The 13500-nt window shown below is 38.2% G+C and overlaps 1 protein-coding gene across 2 annotated transcripts in view; it reads right to left on the bottom strand.

Annotated features, from left to right (window-relative positions):
- Positions 1-12927, bottom strand: part of TNKS (tankyrase) — a 182220-nt gene extending 169293 nt beyond the window's left edge. For both annotated transcript variants that reach the window (XM_036838654.1, XM_036838655.1), the window contains exon 1: positions 12201-12927. In XM_036838654.1, the coding sequence (XP_036694549.1) occupies positions 12201-12873 (673 nt within the window). In that variant the 5' untranslated portion in view covers positions 12874-12927. The remainder of the gene's footprint in view (positions 1-12200) is intronic.
- Between the last annotated feature and the right edge of the window lie 573 nt (positions 12928-13500).

The following is a 13500-nucleotide window of genomic DNA, read 5'->3' as shown; positions in this document are numbered from 1 at the left end:
GAGGCATGTCCCTATGTGCCTCAGACCACGTGGAGAACCAAAACCTAGAACACAGGTTTCTCACCGGTCCTAAACCGGACCCCCATCAAAACTCATCCTCCCAAACAAAGGAAATATTGGCCCAAATAGCTCTTAGTTCCAAGGGAATATAAGCTCACAGCAGAAAATAATAAGATGTCTGAGGAGTGCAAGTACCATGAAAGAGCAAATGAAAGCAGAATTAACAGACCAAAAAAAGACATTTAAAATTGGCAAATTAAATGTTGCTAGAGAAAAACTGGAGAACACTGAAAACACGAGAACAAAAATCTACCAAGTAAAACCAACTGGAAATATTATCATGAAAAATATAACAGGAGAAATAAAGAATACAATAAATTGACTGAATAATAATAGAAACAAAGGAGAAATTCCTGAGGAAAAACTGGTAGAAGAACTTTCCCAAAAAATATCTGGGGCTTCCCTGGTGGCGCAGTGGTTGAGAATCTGCCTGCTAATGCAGGGGACACGGGTTCGAGCCCTGGTCTGGGAAGATCCCACATGCCGCAGAGCAACTGGGCCCGTGAGCCACAACTACTGAGCCTGCGCGTCTGGAGCCTGTGCTCCGCAACAAGAGAGGCCGCGATAGTGAGAGACCCGTGCACCGCGATGAAGAGTGGCCCCCGCTTGCCACAACTAGAGAAAGCCCTCACACAGAAACGAAGACCCAACACAGCCATAAATAAATAAATAAATAAATAAAAATTTAAAAAAAAATATCTGAAAGGGATAAACAGAAGCAGAGAATGAGAAGAAACAGGTAAGACAGAGGATTGGAAGAGAGGAAAGATATACGTAGAAATAATGACAGGATGTCTCATAATTAAAGGAAAATGTAAAATTTCAGATTAATAAGAGTTCATGAAGTACCAAAGAGAATGGACACAAAAATGCAAATTCCTAGACTACTCCAGACCAACTGAATGAGAAGAAACTTGGGAGTGTGGCCTAGCAACCTGTTTTAACAAAGCTCTCCTGGTGACTCTGATGCAAAGTTTGAGAACCATAGCTCTAGTGCTTCTGGAAGTTTATAATCCTCTGAAAATTACATGTAAAATTTGCTATTTAAGTATATCTTTCTGGGGAAAATGTCCATACCTATTATCAGATTCTCAAAAGAATGTTAACAAAATTAATATCTATTTGTATTAGCTCCGCAGTTTTCAAAGTGTGGTCCATGGACCCCTGGTGGTCCCTGAGACACTTTCTGGGGGTCTGAGAAGTCAAAACCATTTACAAAATAATATTAAGATGATTTTAGCTTTCTTACTGTCAAGACAGTTATAGTGCAAGATCTTATAACATCACGTGTTGGACATTTGGAAAATGTACTCATGGTGCTCATGATAGTGCAAAAGCAATGGTAGGTGAAACTGCTGGCATCTTGGCATGAACCAAAACAGTGGCACCAAACTATACAGTCATTGTATTCTGTAGAGTTGACATATATGGACATATATTAGTCATTGAATTTTTCACCGCCAGGCCCTCACAGTTTAAAAAAAAAAAAAAAAGCCACCAGTTTCACTTAAGAATGTCCTTCATGAAAATGTAAATATTATTAATTTTATTAAATTCCAACCCTGAGTATATATCTTTTTTAGTATTCTTGTGGCAAAATAAGAAATACACATCAAGCACTTCTGCTACACACCAAAGTATGGTTGTCTTGAGGAACAACACTTATGAGACTGTTTGAGCTCAGTCTGACCTGTATATTTGGTAAACATTTTCTCAAGAATGAACAAAGTGAGCCTGTCACCTCAAGGAAAACAACAAACAGTATTTGCTCCCAATGATAAAATTTGAGCTTTCAAGCAAAAAATGAGAATTTTGTAAAACTTGCATCTGCCACCATGAGCTTAACAGTTTCTCGATACTTAAATGTGTATAGCTATAAAATCCATTTATATAAGATAGACCAATGGATTTCATTTCATACATAACAGAGTATGAAAAATTTATTGATATGGCTTCAGATTCCACATTGCAACTAACCTTTAAGAAACTACTACTTGTCAAGTCTGGGTGTAGTATCAAACAAAAAATTCTAAGATTATCTGAAAATGCTACTAAAATATTCCTTCCTTTCCAACTACATATCTGTTTAAAGCAGGATTTTCTAAATATACTTCAATCTACATAATAAAGCACAACAAATGGCATGCAGAAGCAGATGAGAATTTGCCTGTTTTCTATTAAGTCAGACATTAACGTGACTAGCAAAGTGTAAAATAATGCCTCTCTTCTCATTAATCTTTGTTTTAGGAAATAGTTACTTTTCATTGAAAGTGTGATTTACTCTAACATAGAATAGAATTTATTATTTTTTTATTTTCTCAGTTTTAATTCTTAACATGATAAATCTCCATCGATATAATATATATAAACAAAAACTCTTCTAATTATTTTTATGAGTGTAAAAGAGTCCTGAGATCAAAAGTTTGAGAACTACTGCATTTTGACTATAAATTTTTGCAAGGGCAGGAACTGATGTCATTCCATCATCTTGCTCCTTATAGCACTTATATTTATTGAGTTGTCATTGAACTACTATAAAACCTTAGGATTCATGCCAGATTCCTGAAAAAACAGACCAAAGGGGGAAAACACACTATGAAATTGTCTCAATGACTGTTAATTAAACAAGCTGCATGAAGTTCTTTTGAATTTCCATAAACACCTCATGAATACTTAGTTTCATACTGCCAAAGGACCACAATGACTCTCAAAAATGTGAATTAACAAAAGAGATGAAAGGGTATCCTCAACGTAGCGCTGCTAAATATGCTACTTTCCATATTTCATGTTGGTAATATTAAGGAATGAGTTCTCTCTAAGGACAATAGAGAGACCATAATGCACACTATGATAGACATCCATCCCCATTTTAAAAATTTTAATTGTGGTAAAATACCTTTAACATAAAATTTACCATCTTAGCCATTTTAAACTATCAGTTCAGGGGCATTAAACTTTCAAATTGTTGTGACTCCCATATGCTTTATTTACTGTTCAAAATGGCTTTTTTCTTGACTGCTTCCATGAATCAAAGCATACAGCAGCTTATCTTTGAGATTTTTTAACAGATTTAAGTAGTTTTTTAAAGAAAGGAATTGCTAAGATATCCTTCTTCCATTAAACTATGAGGTTCTTCAAAGATTACTTCCAATCACACTTTTTATGTTTAATTAGCAACTGATCAAAAGATCGGAGTCCAATATTCTATTAATCACAAATGTTCCAACAGCCTACTTACTAAAAGCATGGTCTCAATCAAATCCTAGTCATGTTTTAAGAGAGCATCTATACGCAGTTTTGCTTTATTTTAAATGCCTAGGAAAAAAGCTAGGGGAAAAGATGCCAAAATGACTATTATTAGCTGCACTGGGGTACTGAGATGATGAACTACTTTCTACTGAACTTTCCAAAATATGTACAATTACTTTTATTTTCAGAAAACAAATTTGAGAAGGCAATAACAAACTGTCAAATTATAAAATGACTGAAAAGAGTTGATTTCTTACTGCTACCAACTTTCTATTTGAGTAGGATTACCCAAACAATTTTAGGACAGTCAGATAGGGGTTTAAATCTGGCTCCATCACTTAACAGCTATGTGACCTTAGACAAGACACCCTGAGTCTCGGTTTTTTCATCTGTAAAACAGAGTTAAAACCTATCTCGTGTGATTGCTGTAAGGATTAAATAACACAGGGAAAGTGCAAAATTCACTTGAAAGCTTTTTTGTTGTTATTTTTATTAGTTTTTACTATTATTTAGCAACAATATCAATACTAAATTTATTCATTTATATGCCAACAGAGCAGTGAAAGCACTTTGATGACAAAGAACTAGACTAATATATAAGAATTACCATTTACACATTTAAGAAAGACAGAATATAAGAAATCAGAAGTGTTAACTTACAAAGTTCATCTGCTCAAATATTTATAGAGCATATACCATGAACATTTCACTAAATTAAACACTGAACTTCTCCTATTATTTACCTCAAATTTATCTGCTTTCATAAAATTCCAACAAGGTAACAGCTACACTTTCCTAATGTTAAATTCTGTGGATTTTTTTGGGGGGGGAAGGGCAACCAAGTTTTTGATAGCTTGCTAAAAGTTTTTTAATTAGCCCAAAAGGTTTTTTTGTTTCTTTTTTTCCAAAAGAGAACATTTTCCTGCAAAGACAAAAGCATAGCTTGGCATCTCTTCTCAAGATATTAGAAAAAAATAGCTAAAATGTAGCTGTCAACTGTAATCCCATGTCATTTCTTTCTAAAAAACCCATTTTCCGTTGTCAACATGAGAACAACCTGAGTTTTGGAAATGGAGAACTGCATATCTTATTTATTAACAAGATGGATGAGAACGTCAAAATGGTTTCTATGGTTGGTGGATATACCAGACTGAAGGCATCTGATCTTTATGGCTCATAATATACATACATATATCCTAGTTTTTCCAAAGCATTACAGCTGGGCATCAGGAAGTTTAGGTTATTTTTAAACCATACCTGATGATACAGGGACCTTGGCTTCAAAGATCTGGTCAATCAGTAAATTTAAAACAATTTTTTTTTCAGTTTGTAGTTAATAAAGATCGTCTGCTTCATTTTTTTTTTAAATCTACCGCAATGAAAAAAGTTGCAAGTCCACACAAACCAACCAACAAACATCTGCCACCAACCATTAGTTTAGTGTTCTACTGAAAAGGCAAAAGGGAGAGGAAAATTTACATCACTTTATTTCCCCTTTTTCTACAATTAAAACAAAAATGACAAATCTTAACTGAATAGGGAGCTGATACATTCCAAAAAAAGTCTCAAAAAAAAAAAAAAAACAGGTTTACACTCACACTACTTTAATTTTAATTTTATACACAGATTCCTGAACCAACAGGCAAAACAAGTTTCCACTTGACAAAGAACCCAGCAATTCACTGCAGGGAAAAGCAATCCTGAATATCTGATGAAGCCTTAAAAGGAAAACCCAGTAGGCACACAAAAACAAAACACTCATAACTTTCCTCAATCACTCAAAATCAAATGATTTTTAGAAAATGAACCTCAAAGTTATCTTGAGCACCTAGGCTTTAGTATAAATCCCCAAAACACCCACACTACTCAGTTCTTATTATGAATCCACATTGACGATACAGGTATTAGGCCCCCCCAAGATCAGAGCTACATCCCACGTTTCTTAGTGTTCCTGTCAGAAGAATAAACATAGACCAAAGTAACTTCAAGTACCCTGACATACAGGAAAAATAAGAATTTAAGAGGCTCTTGTGTCTTCAATCGTATCTCACACATATTTTACAATCAACTACCAGAAACATTTCTTTGTCCATGAAGCAAAAGCAGGCTATTAAACACATTTAAGAATAAGCTACGCTAGTGTTTTCAACTGCATTTCACCACAAGACTCATGATGATGTTGATTCCTTCCTAAAACCTAATACTAAAAAAAAATACATTTTCTTAGCATGATTTACATTCCTTGACCACTTTTCTTCTCCTGGGCTCTAAGCTTAAGATACCATTTTTTTAAAACATATTTACGCTCACAACTTGGTCCTTAAAGGTATGTCTTCTATTCTCCAGATATATTTCTCTGGCCTTTCAACTGCCAAAGAATCACGTCTGGTTTGGAAGGAAGGCACACCTAGCCCGTGACCTATTCAGTTCCTTGGGAACAAAAGGGATGCCCCAGGGGAGGAAAAATAAGGCAGGTGACTAAACTTCTTGTAATTAAAACTTCTATGTAAATAGACTATGAGGAAGACATCTTATCTATAAAACGCCCTTAGCATAATGTCTCTGGTAAAGGCTCTCTAGAAAGTGGCATGTAGGCTATATAAACTAAGATATAAAATGATGTTTCATAATTTAAATGCTACTTCTGTAAGAGATGATCCTGCAAACCTTCCTGTGAGACTTCATCTATTCTAGGTCAGACCTGCATATCCAACATGAGGAGGAAGGACAAGGGGAGTTACCCTCAACATCTCAGACCTCTATTTTTATCCTTGAAATTACTTAGCAATTAATTTCTGTAAAAATGAGCGGTAGAAAAAAAATGAGGTCAAATCCCATGCAAAGTTCTCATAAGAAGAATTTGAGCAGAATAGCATTCCTATAGACAATATACTAGAAGAAAATGCCCAAAAAGACAAAATTATGCTCTACTATTTCAATATTAGCTAAAAGACAATGTGAAAATGATGTAAGATATGAAAAACTAGCATATGTGAATTAGAAATAAGATGACAGAACTCAGAAAATAATTCAAAATAAAAGAAAAGGTTATTCTAGAAGTAAAGACTAAACAAGAAGGAAAACAAAAATGAAAAAAATAAATACCACAGACAATGTCTTATGACAGGGATCAGCGAACTACAACACTTGTGCCAAATATGGCCATCATCTATTTTTATAAATAAAGTTTTATTGGAATATAACAATATCCATTCATTTATGTATTGTCTGTGGATACTTTCATGGCACAAAAGCAGAGCTGACCAGTTGACACAGTTTAAAGAGAGACCACAGAGGGCACGAAGCCTAAAATATTTACTGTCTGGCCATATATAGAAAAACTTTCCTAACTCCTGCCTTATGAGAAATGAAAGGTAAAAGGGGAAGACCTAAATAGACATTTCTCCAAAGAAGATATACAGATTGCCAACAAACACATGAAAGGATGCACAACATCACTAATCATTAGAGAAATGCAAATCAAAACTACAATGAGGTATCACCTCACACCGGTCAGAATGGGCACCATCAAAAAATCTACAAACAATAAATGCTGGAGAGGGTGTGGAGAAAAGGGAACCCTCTTACAAGTTGGTGGAATGTAAATTGATACAGCCACTATGCAGAACAGTATGGAGGTTCTTTAAAAAACTAAAAATAGAACTACCATACAACCCAGCAATCCCACTACTGGGCATATACCCTGAGAAAACCATAATTCAAAAAGCATCATGTACCACAATGTTCACTGCAGCTCTATTTACAATAGGCAGGACATGGAAGTAAACTAAGTGTCCATCGACAGATGAATGGATAAAGAAGATGTGGCACATATATACAATGGAATATTACTCAGCCATAAAAAGAAACGGGGCTTCCCTGGTGGCGCAGTGGTTGAGAATCTGCCTGCCAATGCAGGGGACACGGGTTCGAGCCCTTGTCTGGGAAGATCCCACATGCCACGGAGCAACTGGGCCCGTGAGCCACAATTACTGAGCCTGTGCGTCTGGAGCCTGTGCTCCGCAACAAGAGAGGCCGCGATAGTGAGAGGCCCGCGCACCGCGATGAAGAGTGGCCCCCGCTTGCCACAACTAGAGAAAGCCCTCCCACAGAAACGAAGACCCAACACAGCCATAAATAAATAAAATTTAAAAAATAAAAAAGAAACGAAATTGAGTTATTTGTAGTGAGGTGGATGGACCTAGAGTCTGTCATACAGAGTGAAGTCAGAAAGAGAAAAACAAATACCGTATGCTAACACATATATATGGAATCTAAAAAAAAAAGAAAAAAAGGTTCTGATGAACCTAGGGCCAGGACAGGAATAAAGACGCAGACGTAGAGAATGGGCTTGAGGACACGGGGAGGGGGAGGGGTAAGCTGGGATGAAGTGAGAGAGTAGCATGGACATATATACACTACCAAATGTAAAACAGATAGCTAGAGGGAAGCAGCTGCATAGCACAGGGAGATGAGCTCGGTGTTTTGTGACCACCTAGAGGGGTGGGATCGGGAGGGTGGGAGGGAGAACACAAGAGGGAGGGGATGTGGGGATATATGCATACGTACAGCTGATTCACTTTGTTATAAAGCAGAAACTAATACAATATTGTAAAGCAATTATACTCCAATAAAGATATTAAAAATAAAATAAAATAAAATAGTATAATCAAGGACCTTGCCAGACAATGGAAAGTATAGAAAGATTCCCATTTCAGGACTGAAGCATTCTGACTCATTTTTTTACCCACTGATGGGCAACAGTTTAGAGGACATAGTGTTTTGTTTTGTTTTTTACTAGAAACTACATTTGTACAGTGAAGTGGGGGGAGGGACAAGCATGGATATGCTGAAAAAAATCAGGAGAAAAAGAAATGAGTGAGGCAACCTATACATAGTTAAACGTGTGTTGATGTAGAAACCACTCAAATCAAAAAAAAGCATAAAACTGCCCTACATATTTTGCTGGTTTTTATTTGCTGGTTTTTATACTGAAGTACGTCATATTACACGTCCTAATTCAAGTCATATGTTAATTAATGTTAACCATTAAAGTTAACCAGGAAGCCTATTTCAAAATTTCTTCAATTTAAAGTAAATACCGTGAAATTTCAGGATTCAATGCTTCGTTAAACCTTTTTTTTTTTTTTTAATAAAGACCTCATCTGAACTTGTCTTTAAAAAGAGACGTCATCAGAATACACTGGTCCTTTAACAAAAATATGTCACTACTAGGAACTGAACTCAGGAGATATATCATTCTAAATTGATGCTATTTCTAAAGCTTTGACTACTATCCTTTGAACAATAGAAAACCAGGGTCAAGGATCTTACTTATAGAAGAAAAAGTCTTATATAAACTCTAGTCAACAATAAAAGACTGGATCATTTTGATATGGCTATCTTAAGAAGGTATTAGAAATAGTACTTTAAGAACCTGTATCAACAGTGGAAACTGAAGATTATGTTTCTAGTTGTGGATAGGGTGATTCCATTATTAATACTGTCTCTAAGCCACATTTTAAACTAATAATTATCACAATCCACAGTGGGATAGAAAGGATTCTTAATTCTGCTGCTGGAAAGAATTATGGTTAAAAAAAAAAAAAGCATAAGGATTTAAATATGAGTATGAGCTCATACCACTTCAGAGAGCCTTAAAAATGGTTTCATTTCATTCTATAGAACTATACTTATATTTAAATGGGAATAAAGGCATTAATTAACATTCTTCCTTCCCATCTTTGCTTGGCTAGCTTGGACTCATCCTTTAAATCCCTGTTTTAAACAACCTCTTTAGAAAGACCTCTTCTTTAAATGATCTAAAATCAGGACAAGAGTCCTTACTGCCTGCTCCAAAAGAGAGAATAGTGTACTTTTCCTGTCACTCTAGGTTATACAATTTGTGGGGTTTTGTTGTTGTTGTTATTTAATTTTCCCCCCTAGACTGAAGCTCCATAAGGGTAAGGACTACCTGTCACTTGAAAATTGTGTCACTATTTAACACCAACCTATGACAAGTAATAAAAGATTTGTGCAACAAAAGAACTACAATTTTTAAACCTTTCCATCCAAGGGATTGTACCAATTTCCTATCTTTAAAACAGCTCTTCCATGACATTCAGTGACTAGCGTTCTAACCAACTAATAGTCAACTGAGAATTACTTTTAATTATCCAGGCTACACATGATGGAGAAGACTAGATTTAACAAAGCTTTAATGCTTTAATGCTTTAATGCTAGGAACACAAACATGAAAGCATGGTAAATTGACTACAGGGTGTTGTGCTTTTAGACCATGGAGAGTTTTACTGTTTTTGTTCTGTTTTCCACACTGAGCTAAAAAAAATTATTTTTTTTCTCTAAAAAAGCCAGTTCCAGATTAGGTTCTCATAACTACAACATAATTACTGGACTGTTTTACTGTTTGTCTTCTAGCTTATCTGGGTACACATAAAACTAAAACAGAATATAAAGTAACTATTGTGGCAAACAGAAGATGTGATTTGGGAGATAAGCACTATTTTATGTGTGACTAACCCTAAATAAGTATATTATTACCCAAATTAATATAACTAGCTATCACCTGTTAGTGATTACTTGTAATGCAATATTGTGAGAAATGACAAGATTTGTGAAACAATGTGTTAAAATAGTCAAATATGGAATAAAGTCTGCAAAAGCAAAAGGTCTCGTTTCATTCATTATAGATCTATCATTTGGCCTAAAGAAAAAGAAATGATTTTTCATCTAAAATAAGCAACACCGTGAGCATGCATCTACTTAAATGGAAGCCTGTTTATGATTCAATTCACTACATTCCTAACAGTAGTGGCTACATTTCAAGAATGGATCCAGCCATCTAATAATGATTTCCTGTAAGTGTTTCTCATATTGTTGATCATGACTCATTAATGGGATCACAAACAGCATTTTTAAGAAAGGAAATGGAATAGGATATAAAATATCAGAGTGCAACACATGTAGCAAGGGATAGAATTGTTTCCTGAAATTTTGATTCAGTTTGTGTGTGGGTGACAATATACTGCTAAGTATGGGCTGCAAAAAAAAAAAAAAAAAAAATGTGTGAACACTATTCCTGGAGTGTATGCCCCCAATTACTTCTTCCCCCCAAACACTGCCAAAGTAGAAACTCCATCAAAATTACTCACAAAAAAGAAAAGTTACCTTAAACCTGGTATAAGTTATAACTGTTTAAACTTGATTTCACAAACTCTAAAAACAAAGTTTAAATCCAAGTTCCACTACTTCTAGTGAACTTGGGCTTATTTAAGCAGTATGTGCTACACTTGTGTCATCTATAAAATGAAGATAAAAATATTTTCCAAGTTGTGGTAAAAATAAATAATGTATTTAGTAAGTTCTTAACATATGCTTTACCATTAACAGAAAAAACTGAAGGAGTGATATATTAGAAACACAGCAAGAAACTTAGCAGAAGTTATCTTCAGGGTATTATCTTTGATGTTTGTGTGTGTGCGTGTGTGGTGCTTTTTCATTGTATTTATTTCTATACTACATTAATTTTACAATGTACATACAACATATACATTTTAATGTAGCGTTTCTAATGTATATAACATTAACTTTATTTTTTTTGTAATTTATAAATTTATAAATTTATTTATTTATGTATTTATTGGCTGAGGTGGGTCTTTGTTGCTGTGCGCGGGCTTTCTCTAGTTGCAGAGAGCGGGCGCTACTCTTTGTTGCGGTCCGCGGGCTTCTCATTGCGGTGGCTTCTCTTGTTGAGGAGCACGGGCTCTAGGCGTGCGGGCTCAGTAGTTATGGCTCGCAGGCTCTAGAGCACAGTCTCATGGGCTTAGTTGCTCCGCAGCATGTGGAATCTTCCCAGACCAGGGCTCGAACCTGTGTCCCCTGCACTGGCAGGCGGATTCTTAACCACTGCGCCACCAGGGAAGCCCTACCTTTATTTTTTAAAATATCAATAGTAGGTATCTAGGCAGTGAGATTATGGTCCTGTTTGTTTTATATTTCTCTGCATTTTATAAAAATATGTTATGTGTTTTTAAAAGAAAATAGTCAACTACTTGCTCAAAAAAAAAAGACAAAAGTGTGTAGTAGTCCAGTGTTTAGGAATTAGCATTTTGGGGGGAGAACTTACGCACCAGATGCTTCTCACTAAATCCTCACACAACCTCAGTATCTCACTTTTGCCCAAGAGAAAATGGAGGCAACTGAGATAAGGTAAATTGCCTGTTACACAACTAACAAACAGCAGTGTCCATAACTTCAAAGCCTATATTTCTTCCGCCATCACATAATGCATCCAAATAGTCTTCTCCAGTTGTTTCATACAGGCACCTTTCGATCTACCCAACTGGACTGTAAACTCCTTGAAAAAGGGGGGAAAGTTTCACTAACTTCATTTATGTCTCTCATGGGCTCACTAAGACTACGTACGATAGCTACTTCTACACTTGTCGAGTTACATTAAACTTCTTTTGGTCTATACTGTCCTCCTGGGACCTACTCTTGCAAAAACGAAATAAACTAGCAAACAAACGACAAAACTACTCTAAGACTGCTCAGATCTAACTTTATTCCTGCACACTCGTAACTGAAAAAGTTTAAGTATACCCATATCCTGAGACTACCAGTAAAGGAGTTTGGGGATGAGTACAAGGATCACTGTGCAAACACTAAAAAGAAGGGATTCACACGTTCCCCTACCACGCCCCCCGTCACCCAGGCACCACCTAAAGAAAGGAACCTCAAGTCTTCCCAAGAAGTGTTGAAGAACCATAACCACGCCCCCATTGTTTCATCATAATAACTTGTTTTCTTTCCCGACCCGGACCCACGTCCCCAACACCAAAACCCTTAAAAAACAATTGAAAGTCTCTGACCTGCAGCGAAGTGCAGGGGAGAAGACTTCCGGCCGGCCATGTCCTTAGCATTCACGTTTGCCGCGTCCACCAGCCTCTTTACCCGGGACACGTCCCCATTGCGACAGGCCTCCAACAGTTCCCGGAGGGCCCCGCTCACTGCTGGGACCCCTGGCCCAGGTCCTGCTGCCCCAGGTCCCAATGTTGCTGTGGTGCTAACTCCGGCCGCCTCGGGGCTCTCCGCCAAGCTCGATCCGGGGGAGGATGGAGAGGAAGATGAGGAAGAAGTCGGGGAAGAAGAGGACGACGGTGAATTGTTACTGCCACCGCCGGCTGGGCTGGGAGCGACCCCGACGGCAGATGAGGCAGGAACAGCCGGGACCACGGGAGCGGCGGCGACGGTACAGATTGTGCTCGTGGTACTGCAACAGCTGGTACTGTCAACCGGGTCCGGGGATCGGGGCCTGTCGGGCGGATCCCGACTGCCATCCCCCTCCGGCAGCGCTAGGCCGTGCCGCGGGGAGGCGAAGGGGGCCAGGCCACCCACCGTAGGGGAGGCTGGGGTGGTCCCCGGGGCCAGGCCGGGGCTGAGTGGTGGGGGAGGTGGCGGCGGCGGCGCCGAAGCCCCTGGGGCGGGCTGGAGCTGTTGTTGATGATGGTGGTGATGATGCTGAGAGCGACGCGACGCCGCCATCTTCGGACTCCCCCAGCACTGTCACTGCGGCAACGGCCCCACCGCCCGCCCTCACTTCCGACTGCTGGACCAATTAGCACCCAGCGCACAGGAAATGATGCTGGAGCGGTGGGCGGGGTCAAAGAGTGGGCGGGAAGTATTAGGGGCTCCGAGAACCGCCACGGAAGGGGGCGTGGCCCTGTGGCTGAGGGGCGGGCTTTGTGACTTCTTGGCGGGCTGGCCGGGGAGATTTGAAAAGCTGGAGCCAGCCTAGGCTTAAACGGGAAGCTTTTCCTGCCTTTCTCACTTTTCAGCCTGCTTACCTTGCCCTGTTCCATTCAGTTGCCCGGTCTTCTTCAGTCTTCCTTTTCTTGCTCCAAAGCCTGCTATTGAGGTGGAACTCTGTGCAAGGTATGTGTCGTTTATCAAGTATCAAGTGCCCTTGTCTGAAAAATGGACTAGTATCTACCTCACAGAATTGTTAGCGGGATTAAATGAGCTAACATATACAAAGTGCTCCGTACGTTAATAAAACACAACTATAATTAGCCCATTGGTAAATTTTTTTTGAAATGCAGTCTTTTTCCCCTCCCCGGCCCCCCCCCCCAGTTAATCCCTTGGTCTCTCTATCCCTTCTCTATGAGAGTT

Source organism: Balaenoptera musculus, chromosome 21 (assembly GCF_009873245.2).
Source record: "Balaenoptera musculus isolate JJ_BM4_2016_0621 chromosome 21, mBalMus1.pri.v3, whole genome shotgun sequence".
NCBI lineage: Eukaryota > Metazoa > Chordata > Mammalia > Artiodactyla > Balaenopteridae > Balaenoptera > Balaenoptera musculus.
Note: the sequence above shows the minus strand (reverse complement) of the source record. Positions and strands in the feature narration are given on the sequence as shown.